Source organism: Musa acuminata, chromosome BXJ1-8 (assembly GCF_036884655.1).
Source record: "Musa acuminata AAA Group cultivar baxijiao chromosome BXJ1-8, Cavendish_Baxijiao_AAA, whole genome shotgun sequence".
NCBI classification, from domain to species: Eukaryota; Viridiplantae; Streptophyta; class Magnoliopsida; order Zingiberales; family Musaceae; genus Musa; species Musa acuminata.
This window is the reverse complement of record NC_088334.1, coordinates 44,504,183-44,519,179: the sequence shown is the minus strand read 5'-3', so window position 1 is coordinate 44,519,179 and position 14,997 is coordinate 44,504,183. Positions and strand designations below refer to the sequence as shown.

The window sequence follows — 14,997 nt, the reverse complement described above, 5'->3', positions numbered from 1 at the left end:
TAGCAAACGACGATGTCATTGGTATCAACGCAAACGTGGTTGCTAGACCACCTTCGACGACGATAATGTTCACTCTCATCGTAACACCACCCACTTCCACGAGGAGCGTGTCATCAGACCTCATTGCCACTCGTCCCACACCGCTCTACATCTTGTCAACACTAACACCAGTATCAACGCCAATGACATCATCATCATTCATCGTCGAATATTAAATTATCTTTTTATTCTTTATTTTTATGTTTTTGTTAGTAAAACTAGGATAAATGGACCTAGATATTTTACTTTTGTAACTATAGAATGTCAATATAATTTTTTAAAGTATAGAGATTGTAAAACTAAAGATAACCAACTATATAGGTAATATGTAATTATCCAGTCACCACGATATCAGCTATCATTGACAAGCCCTCCAACCAAAGAAGCTTACGATCTTGTCCGAGGCTTATTTCATATTGATTTCGATCGACTATTATTGACAAACAACCTATTAATCCGATGTAAATCTCATATTCATGAGAGTATCTGTATTAATTTGGTTCTTTATGAAGCATGACATATACCAATATCATTACTGAACTCATGAGATGTGTCAATTTGTATAATGACATTAGATATAACCTCGTATGTAAGCTATAGTTGCTAGTAAAGGTTTCCAATGAATTAAGTGGGAGATATTGCTAGATATGATTTTGGATCCTTTCTTTTTCGTTATATTAACTAAAAGAATAATGAATCAAACTTTTTTTCTTCCTCGTTCTTTCTAGGTTGGGAACACGAATATTTTCGTTGGTGGGATATTGTGGACCACTCACCTCAAAAGAAATAATTTGTGCTAGTTTATGGATAATTAGTGTTTATATATGATTTCTTTGATGTATAGGTTTATGTTATACATGTATGTTAAAGAAGTTTTGCCAAATGCAAAATGTGAGAAACATCACTTGTCATCTTTGTCATTAGAGGAAAAGGAAAAGGGTAATTTATCATAAAATCTTCATTAATTAATTTTCTGATGCACCTCTATTAATAATTTATTCAAGATATCCTTTCAGAATAATGAAAATAGCGCTCGTCTCTCATTATCTCTCAATGATCTTATATTATATCAGATTTAATATAAGAGTTCGATCCTTTTTTTTTTTCTTCTTCTTTCACTCTTTTGCTTCGCCATTACTCTTCCATCTCTTTTTTTTTTAATGAGGAAGAGAACGAGGAAACAACGAAAGCAGCTAAGAAAGATGACACACAAAAGACTAGGAAAGCCTTTAGGTTCATTAATTCGAATCGATTTTAAATTTTAAAAAATAAAATAAAATAAAATAAAAGGATAAAATTGAGATTTACAAAAATAAAATTCTCAACAGAGGGAAGGGATGTCATGGGGGAAAAAAAATGAATTAATAGGGCTGATAAAGCATCAAGCTTATGGGAAGAACAACTTTGCTTGGAGGAGTTGACAAAAGAAACTAAGTGGCTTAGAAAATGTTATATAAAATGGAGTTAACCATGAAAAGGACTAAGAAACTACTGCATAAGAACTATATAGAATTCCTACGTGCTCTACAGTACAACTTCTCATCATCAATAATTAATGATATGCTCCTACATTTCCCTTCGAATATGTCATGTCACGCATGCCAGCCTCTCCGAGGGACAAGTGGAACAGCTCAAGAACGTTAATTCTTTTAATTACAGAAAAAAATTATTTTTTGCTATTATTTCATCCAGTTTGCATCTGTGTGAACTACTGGAACAGATGGTGTGCACTACCAACCTTCGTCAACTCCACAATGCTCTACTTTTTTGTTTGGGAATTTGAACTTTTTTCTATTCCTGAAATATTCTTCAAGATTAAAAAATGGTTTCTTTATGACTCATATTGCAGCTGTTTGAATGCAGATTTCATATTTTAGAGCAAGAATTGGCAACATGCAAATCACTCTTTTTGGGCTGTTTCTTGTGATATGATCTCTTCTGTGTTCCCTTAAAAATGTGATGGCAGCAAAGATTGGGAGGAACTGCAAGAATTGATGTACTGTTATTCTCACTGCAAAAAGATCACACAATTTATAAAGCACACCTAATTCAATAAATCATAAGAATATTTTGCTCATCTATCTTGTCAAATATTCAATCAACAATCATTTCTATGATGTTGTAGTTATTGAGGTGCTGTTAATAATTCTTTTTATGATATGACCAAATTATGATGCATAAACTTTATTTAATTCTGATGCATAGAATTTTGTATTGCTACTAAAAGAAGGAAAAACTTATTTCACTAATATGACCAAACATGAGCCCATCTCTAGATACAGATAATGAGATGCAAAGAAACTAAATATTATGATTCTATTTCAATAAGGAAATGCATTAAGAATGATTTAGAATGTAATAATTCTATAATGAAATCAATTTAAACTAGCACTCATTATATCTAATAAAACTCAATGCTAGCTGTGTATGACCAACCTTTCCAAATAATGGAAATGCAAGTGCAGCATAAACAATAAACCCTTGCTGAAGATTTAACTCAAGAAAGTGTCACCTTTTGTCCAAATTCTCAACTCCCACTCATGAATTGAGTTGTTTTATGAGGAGAAATCTGATTACCAGAAGCCACCTAACTCAAGTGAAGAGAGTCTGACCTGATTCCTGTATTACTTTGCTAAACCTGTAGAAGACCTGGAGAAGATTCATCTAAGTTTGAATGAAGCCTTGTTCTTGCTGCTGCTACTCTGACCAAAATGCCAGCAGATCTTGCAGAATTAGTGACATAGATTTTGGTTTGGTCAACACTGAACTGAAGGCAGCTATATTGTTGTCCATATAATAAATACAGTACAAGATAACATACAGTTGGTGGTCACCAAAGTACAGAAATTTCATGCAGCCCCACAAGAAAACTACTTCAATGGTTAGCTGTTAACCTATGAGAATGGAGAGGTTAGCAAAGCCGTAATGAGGCTACAGAATCTTCCACTATTTGATTGAAACATACATAGAATGTAATTACAACAATGATCAAGAAGCATCAATCCTAGCATCACTTCTACCATACAATAAAGTTAAATTACCTCGAGATGAAACAACATGAAGAGTCCTCAAGGACAGGGACTCATTCTCAGCATCAAACAACCCTCCAAAAAATAACAAATGTAAATAATAACAGGAGATTTAGGACGAAGAAGAACCACAAGAACAGTTCCAACTCAAAAGGAATGGAAGGAAAATAAAATAACCATCGACTTACTCCCAGGACAAACACAAAAACAATCCAATTTTGGTTCATCCATGGAAGAAGATGCCTTGAAGATGATAGGAACAGATGACTCGATCAATCGCCAAAGGCGATGCCCCCTTGCTGATGATTTGTCATGCTAGAATTGCTGCGGATCCCTTCGATCCGAGCTACAACCTCCGACATCGATGGCCGGTTTTCTGGGAACTGCACAGCACAGTCAATGGCCAGCTGCAGCAGCTGCATCATTTCCTCCTCCACGTTCTGATGCCTCAGCAGTTCATGGTCAAATACCTCTGAGCTCCATTTCTCCCTGACGACCGATTGGACCCACCTGGGCAGGTCGACGCCGTCCTCGTTGTGGAGCGCCTGCGTCGGAGGCTTGCCTGTGAGCAGCTCCATGAGAAGCACGCCGAAGCTGTAAACATCGGCCTTTTGGGAGACCTTCCGGACGTCCGTGACCTCCGGGGCGCGGTAGCTGGCGGCGCGTTGATTGGGCATCGGGGTGGAGCCCAGGCTGCTCAAGCCGAAGTCGGAGACGCGAGCCTCGTTCGATTTCGAGAGAATGATGTTGGAGGACTTAATGTTGCCATGAGTGAGACCAGAGCCCTGCAGGTGTATGAACTCGATGCCCCGTGCTGCTCCAAGAGCAATCTCCAGCCTTGTCTCCCAGTCGAGAGGGGTGCGACCCGATACTTTATTTCCTGCCATGGAAGATGAATTGAGAACATGAGTACTTAGCTTGACAATTCTTCGAACACATTAGAAGAATTCAGTATAAGGAACACCGACACTGTTCGAGGACATGCAATGCGATATCCAGGAAGAAGAAAGGGCTCACCGTGAAGGATGGAGGAGAGGCTTCCGTTTGGCACGAGTTCATGGACCAAAAGCTTCTCATCCTTGCTGTGGTAGTAAGCTTGGAGGGCCACCAAGTTGGGGTGGTCCATGGCGCCGATGGCCTCCATCCTCTCGCGGAACTCCTTCTCAGGGACGTTGACGTCCCTGAGGCGCTTTACTGTTACCACCATCCCCATCTCCAGCATCGCCTTGTATGTCGTCCCGGCCGTCCCTTTCCCGAGCACCTCCGCCGATGCCCGCAGCAGGTCATCCAGGTCGTATATCCCCTGAACCTTCCCGATGAACACCAGCTTCCGAGCGCTCCCACTCGCCCCTCCAGCCACCGCCGCAGGTAAGGCCGCCACCTGAGGTGGCCCAGCCACATTATCCGCCGCCTCTCGCTTGCCCCTCAAAGCCATCTCCGCCTCTGGCTGCATCATTTCCCCCGCCTTTGGTCCAGCCTCGTCCTTTTCCCGCTTTCGGCAGCAGAGGACCAGGAGGAGGACGAGAACCAAGAAGCCGATGGCGGAGCCAATGGCGATACCCGCGATCGCGCCGGCGGAGAGCTTCTTTTTCCCGCCGCTATCGACATTGTTGCTGGCGATCCACGGGGACGGCGCCGGCGAGGGCGAACCCTCGCCGAGACAGGGGGCGAGGGGCCGACCACAGAGGGAGTTTCCTACAAAGGAGCTCGCGGGCAAACCGCGGAGGCTTGCGGGGATGGACCCGTTGAGCTGGTTGAAGGACACATTGAACTGGAGGAGACCCAGAAGCCGGAGGTCGGGGATCGCGCCGGAGAGCCGGTTGTGGTCGAGGAGCAGCGTCGAAAGGCCAGTGAGGTTGTTGAAAGCCACAGGGATTCCTCCGTCGAGGGAGTTACCCGCGAGGTTCAGGCGGACGAGCTGGCGGAGAGAGAATACGGCGGCGGGGATACCGCCGGAGAGGCGGTTGTTCTGCAGGTAGAGATATCGGAGGTTGGTGAGGGCGGCGAAGTCCGGTGGGAGGCTGCCGGAGAGGAGGTTGTAGCGGAGGCTGAGCGCGCGGAGCGCGGTTAGATTGGCGAGGGTGCCGGGCGGGATCCGACCGAGGAGGTACGAACCGGGGAGGCGGAGTTCCGTGACGCGGTTGGAGGCGCAGGTGACGCCGTACCAGGCGCACGGCGAGGGGTCGGAGACGTTCCACCGCCGCGTGACACCGGAGACGGCCGCGGAGAAGGCGATGAGCGCGGCGCGGTCGGAGGCGAGATCGTCGGGCGCTCCGCCGCCGAACAACGAGCAGAAGAAAGAGAAGAAAAGGAAGAGACGCAACAGCGAGCCCATCGAGCGGCGACCGGACGCCATCATTGGATGGTCAAGTCTATTGAAGCTCATCAAGCCATAAAGTAGTCTTCTTCCTCCCCTTCTCCTCCTCGAACTCGACGACGACTTCTATGCTCCGTCGGAAGCAGGCGAGCGAGTTAAGGGCCGGCATCTTACATTAAATAAGAGGAACACAGAAGAAAGGGCATAGGAAGCTAAAACAAGGAATTAATTTGAATTAATTGGTCGGGAGAGGTTCCATTGTGCGGGACCCGGCCAGACGGTCCACGTAAGTCCCGCGCTTTCCTATCGGTAAGATCAGGCCGTCGATTCCAGGGAACGCCTCGGAGGACTTATCCTGAGTTTGACACGTGTCAGGCTTGGCTAGGCTTGGAAGACGTGGGATGTGGTTCTGGGTGTCGCGGGCGGCAGATATATTTCGTACCACATCATCGATTACCCATCGACGAACCTACTTTGTGATTGGTACTATGAAGGCTTTTCAGGTGGGTCCCAGTGGCCGGCCCGCGTTCCCCGGGAAGTTAGGGGTAGAAAGAGATTCCGAGGAGCAATCAATTGGGATTTTAATATATTATTTCATTTTGTTTTCTTTTACTTGTGCTTATTTATAATTACAAAAAAAAATTATTTCATCAGAAATTTTTAGATTTAGCTGATAAGCATCAACATAACTTATCAAAAAATTTACAAATATATATCGAAATTAAAAATTGTTATTATTGTGGAGATTTTAATATTGAATATTGAATTCCGCTTAATGTTATTAAAATCCTATTAATTTTAAAAAGAAAAAAAAATAATTTCTAGTAAAATTTAAAATAAAATTTTATATAAGTTTGAAATGTATATACTGATGAAATATATTATCTCACAAAATCGAAATATTATATCAATTTGCATAATTCGATTGACTAAAACATATTAGGTTCATTGTCCGTAGAAAAATGGGAATGGGTCAATATTTGAGTTATCAGGTCAAAATGTTGATCCAAATGCAACTTAAATTGGATGATAATTCACATTTTACTGAACAAAGTAGTGACTATTGTTCCTTAAATCATGGAGATAATTCTTCAGGACTTCAAACTGCATCAAGAAATCATCCCTGTTCTTCTTTTTGGTCACATAAAGAGAGCCTTTTCTTCATGTTCCTTTTGCACTTTTTGCTTTTGCCGAAAGTGCATGCAATGAGCATGATAGAGACGGTGAAGAAAGCTTCTTAACTTTTGGCAGATTGGCATGGCTGGATGGATATGGAGAGATACTCGGAAGAAGAAAATTTCTTTAGAACAATTATGGTGGACATGTTTCTTAAGAATAATAACAGAGAAATAGTCTACCATTATGTAGTGGTGAGCCTGCATGAATTGACATTAGAATAGAGACACCTAAAATTGCCCGAGAGAGAGAGAGAGAGAGAGAGAGAGAGAGAGAGAGAGATTACAAGAATTTGTGTATAAAAGACAAGTTTGAGTTCATTGAACAAGGCAGTGTTAGGGGCTTCGCCATATGATTTTTTTTACTGTATGATAGTTTTTTGCATTGCAGGATTGATGTAAGTCATAATGGTTGGTCTAAACCTTTAACCTTTGAGGTATCTACAATCATCATCATCATTAGTAGATTTACTTTTCTAGTATCTTAGGTTTGGAAGATATTTATTCTATTTACTTTTCTAGTACCTAATAAATATTTCTCAAGGATTTGGATCATCATCATGAGGACAAGGTGAACTTGATGGATGAGAACTACTTTGATGCAAATTCATTCTTACACAAGTCAACTTACTACACCTAATAAGTCAGTCCTTAAAACATTATAGTTAATTAAAAAATATTGAAAATATAGGAGAGTTCTTTTAGTAAAATAGTGTATTTGCAATGAAGATTTGTTTTATATATTTGATATAGATAACTAAAATATTACTTCCTAAGCCCAAGAGATTCATGTCTAAGCTATGATCCAAATTAAGCCCAAGAGACATCTTGGTTAAGATATATCTTCATCACTAATTTTTAAGGCAACTTTAGGAGACCATTAGAGTCCTATTTGGAGTCTAATTAACATCCAAAAGCCTTTATTAAGTGTCATATATGGGATATGCTAGTTATATATATTTATATTCAAGCCATTTTTTGATAGCTATTGGATTTTAGAGAGACAAGATTAAGCTTTCATACCTCAATTTATTTGTTATGATAATTTTAAATGTGAAAAAAAAGATGAAAGTCTATGAAAAGAAGATTGTAAGCCACACATTTTGTAAGATATGTGCAATTTAGTCTATTTTCTGTGTTCATTGTCTCCCTAGCTAGATGTTGATGCAACAAATTCATAACCTTGTTAATGAAACTAACATTAGAAAGACAATGTCTAATATATCCAACCATTTTTTACACTTAAAGTTCTCTAGCTTATGTTCCATCCAAGTTTATGTCTTCATTATGTTAAGCTTCCATTTCTTTGTCAGATGATAGAAATATGTCAAGTCCTGAGCCACTAAATCAATGAAAGTTTCCTTATTATTTTCTGTGCTGTGAGTACCAGCTATACTCTTGCTGCCAAACACAACTCCATATATGTTTTATTTTAGTGGATTATTGCTGTGGTGAGGAGGTATCTGCACACCCACCCACATTAGCCTCTCTATATCTTCTTGTTCCTACCATTCATGTTGTCCATGATCTCCTTTAAGTTGACAGCAGAACCAACTCCAGCCATGAACTTGAGATTGAGATGCCACCTCTTGGACTCTACATAAATCTCTCCTCTTGTCCTCCACATGAACCGGAGAAACAAGTGCAGGAGGAGGAGAGACAAGGTCAAGGAGAAAAGTCTAAATGATCAACAAGTAAATGCATGTGGATTTGCACCCAAGACAAGCAGTTCAGTAGTCATCTGCAACTAGTTCTCTTAAGATTATTGATGAGGCTTACTGATTCGATTTGTACAGGATTCGTTCGACAGTGAGATGACGACCCATGCACTTCTTTTCGGTTCTAATTGAAGGTAGGAAGATAGGGCTAACCAGTACTGGCAGCAGCACCCACCACATTAGCTGTAAATACTATAGCCGGAAGATGTTGGTGGGATTTCATGAATGCATTAATCAGGTCCCATCAACAGTTCAATTTGTTGGCCAGCAGATCAAACTTTAACTTAGCTTTCATGTTGTTTATGTGCATTCGCGTGCATGCTTGGTTGTGTCTGTGAAAGAGAGAGAGAGAGAGAGAGTGTGTGTGTGTGTGTGTGTGAGCAGTAAGCAAAAACATCATTCACCAATAAAAACATAAATATATGTATATATATGGGATTCTTTTAATGCACTCAGCAAGGAGGCCATTGTGTCGTTAACAATGCATACCCTTTTTAACTCATATATAAAGAAAAAATCTATAGCCTATTTTTATAGTGCTCTAGCGGTTTTAATTCTTTAAAGCCCTCCTTTCGCTAACTTAAGTATCGAAGAAAAATTATTAAAAAATGATGAAAATATAATGCCCAATTTTAAAATATATCATAACAAATATCTCCGCTTAGTTTATGGATTAGAGAAATAAATTTAGTTAATTATGATCGATCGGTATAAATCTTAATTTGATGGACACAGAGAAATGCACAAGCTATATCATAATATCACACTTAATCTTAACCAAACATATGGAATATAATATTATTTTTTTGATTTAAAGATATAATTTAAGGTTAAAAAAATCTTTCTATTCTTTCAGTAGACTACTTTTATTATTGGCATTATTATTTCTTAATTGAAAAATGATATGACAGTTTCTCCAATACATTACATAGGTAAAAAAGACTTCTTCAAATATTTGTATACTATTAAAAATGACAATAAAAAATTATGAATACTGATAAAACAGAGGTTGATCAGTAGTAAATCCTAATGTATGAATAGAAAAGCATTCGGTATATAAGCAATCTTTGCATTAATCAATCCCAATCAACAGCCAATTGAGTTGAGTTGGTTGAAATGATTGAGTTGGTAAGCAAAAGGATATCCCATTTGCTTTGATTAAGATTCAAGCAATCCCAAGAACATGAATCTGTGTCACCTACCATGATACCCTGATCTCTATCACAGACCACATACCACCAACTCAAGAGACAAGAGCAACATGCTCAAGAAAAGATCCACCTCATAGATAAGAATAACTCACTAGAAAATGCAAACTACAATGTAGATTATTTGTTACATGGAATCTTCTCCTTCTGTCTGTTTTGTCAACTTTACTCATGCAAGGAAACCCAACATTATTTACTGAAAAGAAACATCAAAATAAAGAAGGTAAAACTTGGAGAAAGGTGCCAAAAGCAATTACCTCCACTTCAACTTAGTCTTTACCTGCAAATAGACCAAAACAGCACATGTTAGGGGAATTGAACTGGATGATAATATGGATACAAGATGCATATATAGATCAGATTGAGCAGGAGGATGAGAGTGACCAGAATTTCCAGCTTTTCTGAGGAAGGCAGCCAAGAATATTATGAGTGCAACTCCTACAATGAGCCCAATGATGATTGCCACTGTTTTCCCAACCTGATCACCTGAAGAAAAGGTTAATTGCATTGGAAATGAGAAACTATTTGGAAAAGGTTTCCAGGAGACAATGTGAAGGTAACAGATAAAAGATGATATACCTCATTCAATTTGTAACATACTTATTTAATTTTTCAACTCCAAATTTTAAGATCTTAAGATACACAAATTTCAACAATACTAAATTTTGGCTGTACTCATTTATTGTTTTTATCAAGTAACTTTTATGTACACTTGTGCAATAAAGCCTTCTTTTTTTGATGTTTTATCTTGCTCTTTATCTTTTGTTGTCATTATATGTAAGCTATAGTATGTTTTATATAGAGATAGAGTTGAATAAGGATTCCTACCATTTCAAGATAAATTTGGATGGTTCTAAAACCTCCATAAAGCATGTTCTATACTATTCAGAAGTTTCAGAGACTAAAATTTACAGAAATATGGTTTTCATGGCCACTAAACCAGCAATTTCCAGCAATATAATGAATTATTGCAGAAACATTGTCACTGTTAGGATTTATAAAGGTGGAGCAGGGGCTACAAATCCTTGATATGTAGAGGGAGAAAGGGATTAGATTAGAACAAATGTGTGGTCTTCCAATGTAGAAACTCTTGTGTGGACCCATCCATGCTTTGAATTGATCAAACTGCTACCAACCAACTTTTATGGTTCAGCAGTCTAACTTTGAACAAATGAAACACCGACTCAGGGCAAATCATGTTAGGATGCACAGTGTGTAAACTCTGAAATGAGAGAATCAATGGACAAATTAATGTTAATGAAGTTAATAGAACTCTATACAATTAGTGGAGACTCCTTCAAAGGACTTCAATAATTGAATGATGATGTGATCTGAAGTTGATTTGTCAGAGGATGCCAATCTATGGTCCAACTTCCCTTTTGGAAGGCATGAGGTCTACTTAGAGTGGCAAACACTGTCCTATCAAAAAGAGCAATGAATACTGCAGTTGCATAAATTGATGAAGACTTAATTAATTTCCACCAAGTATAACTAAATCAATATATACAATCTAATGACTAAATCAAGAGTAGATAACTAAGATGCATCTGTATAGCACACATGTTACTTGCTGGCCTACTTATTAATTGTGATGGATCAATTTGAACCCTCCAAGCAAATTATTGATAGAACACAAGATCATGGATTCTCCACTAGGATGTTTGCTAGTGAAAATAGAACCATTTTATGGAAGAAGATGGTCATAGTATGATCTCATTGCTACATAAAAAATACTAACCAAAAACTAATTACAATAACTACAAGCAAGACAGAGACTATGCAACAAAAGTTGATAAGCTTAAGTCACAAACTATACCAAACAAGCAGATTTATGGTCAATTTTCATCACAATATCACATCAAAAGACCATTACAAGTATATAATTTGGTAGACTAAATTCCAAAAACAGCACAAGAAAGCAGAGAGTAGGAGCACCGTCGGTGATCAGAGGAAGGAGCGGTTACCATGATCGTTAGTATCGGAATGGTAGACTCCACTGGACCAGTATTTGGCGTAGCACTTGCCGAGGTAAGCATCGCCGGCGACGGCGAACGGACAGGCGGCCTTGAGCTGCGCCACCGCAGCCGCCACGCAGTCGTTGCACTGCTTCGCGCCCTGGTCCCCGACGCACTGCGCCATCGCCTGTACGGAGCCGGCGGCGCCGACCCTGTAGCTCCCACCGGTGAAGCCCGACGCCAGGCTGGCGAGCGCTGCGTCGCGCATGCCGAGCACGTCCGAGTTGTACCCTCCGCCGCCGGCGACAGGCCCGCAATTCTTGCGGAGGACGCTGGTGTCGGGCTTTCCGACGAAGGAGTCGTTGCCGTAGCGGAGGAAGCATCCGTTGAGCTGGACGGCGGCGCCGGCGGTGAAGGGGCAGAAGGCGGAGAGCTGGGACAGCGCGAAGCGGACGCAGGAATTGCAGTCGGAGGAAGAGAGGTCACCGCGGCACTGGAAGAGGCCGTAGACCGGGGAGGAGGCGGCGGCTGAGGCGGAGGTGTAGTTGGCGTAGGAGGAGAAGGTCGCGGCGTTGGCGATGGAAGACAGTAGGGACTCGACGTTGAGTTGGTAGGGCGAGTCGGGGGTGTACTTGAGCTGCGAGCACCCGGCATAGACGAAGCCAGTGTAGTCGTCGGCGACCGACGTCGTCAGGGACGCAAGAGAAGAGAATACAAGGAGGAGCAAGAGTTCAGACATCGCTTTCTATGTCTGTGTGTGTGTGTGTGTCCTCTCGTTAGTCCAAATGTTCTTATGCAAAGGAGTGAGAGAGTGTATGAAGGGGAAGGGTGAAGAGAGAAGAAAGGCCATAGTGGGGTTATATATGAGGAGAGGTGAGAGAGGGAATGAGATGGGTTGGGATGTGGTTCTGAGAACAAGAAGAACAGCGGGGTGAATGTTCTCTGAGAGAGAAGGTAGGAGTGGTGGACTGAGGAGGAAGCACATATTGGCATCCTCAAAACTTCACTGGTCTGGGAGCATGGGGCGCATCCCTGCTCTCAGATGATCCTGACCATCCATCCAGTCAAATTCACATCAGTAATGTAGATTGACTTAAGGTCATCTTCATCTAATCTTTGTTCCTATAAGGATTTTAGTAATCTAAGCTTTATTAGCATATAAGAGTATATCCTAATTTGAAATCTTGGAACATAATTCTGGCTAATTATTGATCCTAATTAGTCAATCCATTCCTAGGCAGTTGTTCTGTAATTGATAAGCTCTGGTATAATGTACTTGTGCCAACATATATTTCCATTTGCATTTTGGAGAATCCAAGTACTTATGAAGGCCATGCACAATCATTCAATCATGATGACTTTGGAAGGTCAAATAATATGTAGTGAATCACCTATGCATAGACTAAACCACTTAAATATGATGTTTAATGATGAATGGCCCAAGTACCAACTAATCCACAGAAAAAAAAACAATGACAAAGATGCAAGCATAGCCAAAAATTAGGTGTGTTCTTGCTGACACTGTTTTTGTGAGTGACATGGGAACCATTATAGAATGCACAACTTGGACAAAGATGATAGGCTTCAGAGACCCAGTTGTAGAACAACAAATTGGATTCTGCTTGGAGACAAACTGGAAACAGTGTGTGTTCACAAGATGAGGCTGGTGGTGTGCATCAGACAAGCTTTATGAAAGTTGACTTGGAAGTCTCTGTTGTGGTTGTGATGTTCTGGTCTTCTTTTGTTTTTGTTCTTTGTTGTCACTCTTGTTTCTCATATTCTCTTCTTTCTGGAACAAAAAGAAGTATGAGAATGCAGAGAAATAATATCATGAGTTTGATAGATCATGTGCAAAATGTTATGGCTAACAACAGATATTTTGATATGGATCAGTACTTGTTGCCAAAGTCAAATTATGTATCATCATATGCTTGTGTTAGTCAGCATAAGAGCATGATCAACAGTGTTAAAAAAAATATGATGCTTCAATTATCCATGTTATTTAGATTAGGTAGATGCTTGTAGACCAAGAAGTTTATTTTTATATTCTAGCCATTTATTTTTATCTCATCAAACACAATCTAGTGATGGCGTTTTGGACTGCTATCTCATCCAAATTCAACAATTGTGGAGGATGTGTTCCTGCAAGAAGTGGAACAACATCTGATGCATGGTGATTTGGAACTGCTATCTGCAACTCATAAGACATGCTGTAAAACATCAAGTGATGCAACTTGAAAAGTGATCCAATTATATCAGGTTTGAGTGTTGTTGATAGTTCTGATACCTTTTTTTTTTTTCTTTTGGATCTTGCAATAGATTAAAAATGATAAATATGGATGCTTATGTTGAAGACTTGTTGTTACAATCTGCTGCATCATTGCCATCAGTGAAAAGTTTGTCAGAAATCCATGACATATGTTGTCTTCTGTGTTCTTGTTTGTCGTTTGAGGCAGAGCTTCCTTTGTCTCTGTTCTTTTCTTAACTTATGGGGTAAAAGACAATTGACATGATGTGTTGGAGGGGTTTAGACGTCAAGTTTGTGCATTTACTTGTCTATTGCATGGGAGAATAAAAGTCTCCTTAGCTCTTCTCTTGTATACTTCAAATGTTTGTCCTTGTAGATACGCTGTTCTAGTTTTCCAAGAAAGACACGGGTTCTAGAACTCTGTTCATGGACGAAGACCATGTTCCAGTCTCCAACGTTTCAGAAGTGTTGGTCAAACGACAAGTTTCCTACTCCTTAGCCATGTTCAAACTTCATACCCTCCCCTCACCCCCTCTGGTATAAATGGAATGTGATTTCAAGAAACAGGGTCAGGATTTGGTTTCACTTCTCTAGCAATGGAGAACGTGCATCAGAAGAGTAGAGGAGAGCAGCGGGCACACCATGTCTTAGTTCACATCCAAGTCTGGAGGATCAAGCAAGAGCATGAGAAGATCAACAAGCATCAGATGCAGGCTGAGGTAGAGATGAAGCCTGCCTTCCGCCAGCGTTCACCGTCGCCGCTGGGCTTGATTCCGGTTGCGGGAAAGGATCAGATTGAGTAAAAACTAGTAGAAGATGTGCAGCAGAAGAGAACATCTTCTGCTGGTTTCCTTCTCTGTGATCTGGTTGTGGCAACGCCTTGAATTGCACATTATGTCTCAATATTAGTGTTTTAATGGTAGCTATTAATGCACCAAATCAACAGATAATAATTTTCTGTCATCTTGCCAAATTCCAATGTTTATATGCAAGATCAGAAAATAAGAACTTGAAAAACCATATAATTTTGAGATTTCGAACTCTCGATTTTTTGTATATATTGGAAAAAGCCAAACTAATAAACATGTAAAAACACAAAGTTTATGCAATTACACAGAAAAAAGAGAAAAATGTATATTAATTATCAATGCAAAATACGGAAAAAAAAAGAAGTATGAGAAGCAGAGGAACATAAGAAAATTATTAGTATTAATATCCATTATAAACCTAATCTGAACTCTATTGTATATAACTTGCGGCTTCGGATCTAAGCCATCCAATCATTGGGTTCCACGTGTTCTCGGATCC

At 40.1% G+C, this 14,997-nt stretch overlaps 2 protein-coding genes across 2 annotated transcripts; both read right to left on the bottom strand.

Moving 5' to 3' along the window:
• Positions 1 to 3,053: 3,053 nt before the first annotated feature.
• Positions 3,054 to 5,534, bottom strand: LOC135588094 (probable inactive receptor kinase At1g48480). The gene is made up of 2 exons (XM_065080040.1): positions 4,086 to 5,534; positions 3,054 to 3,948 (listed from the first exon to the last, which is right to left on the bottom strand). Exons 1-2 carry the CDS (start codon positions 5,452 to 5,454, stop codon positions 3,341 to 3,343), a joined length of 1,977 nt encoding a protein of 658 aa, XP_064936112.1. The 5' UTR covers positions 5,455 to 5,534; the 3' UTR covers positions 3,054 to 3,340.
• Positions 5,535 to 9,540: 4,006 nt separating this feature from the next.
• On the bottom strand, positions 9,541 to 12,396 carry LOC103995256 (plasmodesmata-located protein 6). The gene is made up of 3 exons (XM_009415807.3): positions 11,451 to 12,396; positions 9,871 to 9,972; positions 9,541 to 9,766 (listed from the first exon to the last, which is right to left on the bottom strand). Exons 1-3 carry the CDS (start codon positions 12,178 to 12,180, stop codon positions 9,756 to 9,758), a joined length of 843 nt encoding a protein of 280 aa, XP_009414082.1. The 5' UTR covers positions 12,181 to 12,396; the 3' UTR covers positions 9,541 to 9,755.
• Between the last annotated feature and the right edge of the window lie 2,601 nt (positions 12,397 to 14,997).

Coding starts and splice junctions, on each gene's coding strand:
- LOC103995256 (XM_009415807.3), bottom strand. CDS start 12,180: ATGTCTGAACTCTTGCTCCTCCTTGTATTCTCTTCTCTTGCGTCCCTG. Junction 9,973..11,450: donor TTCCGATACTAACGATCATG/GTAACCGCTCCT, acceptor CCTTTTCTTCAG/GTGATCAGGTTGGGAAAACA.
- LOC135588094 (XM_065080040.1), bottom strand. CDS start 5,454: ATGAGCTTCAATAGACTTGACCATCCAATGATGGCGTCCGGTCGCCGC. Junction 3,949..4,085: donor CCTCTCCTCCATCCTTCACG/GTGAGCCCTTTC, acceptor CTTCCATGGCAG/GAAATAAAGTATCGGGTCGC.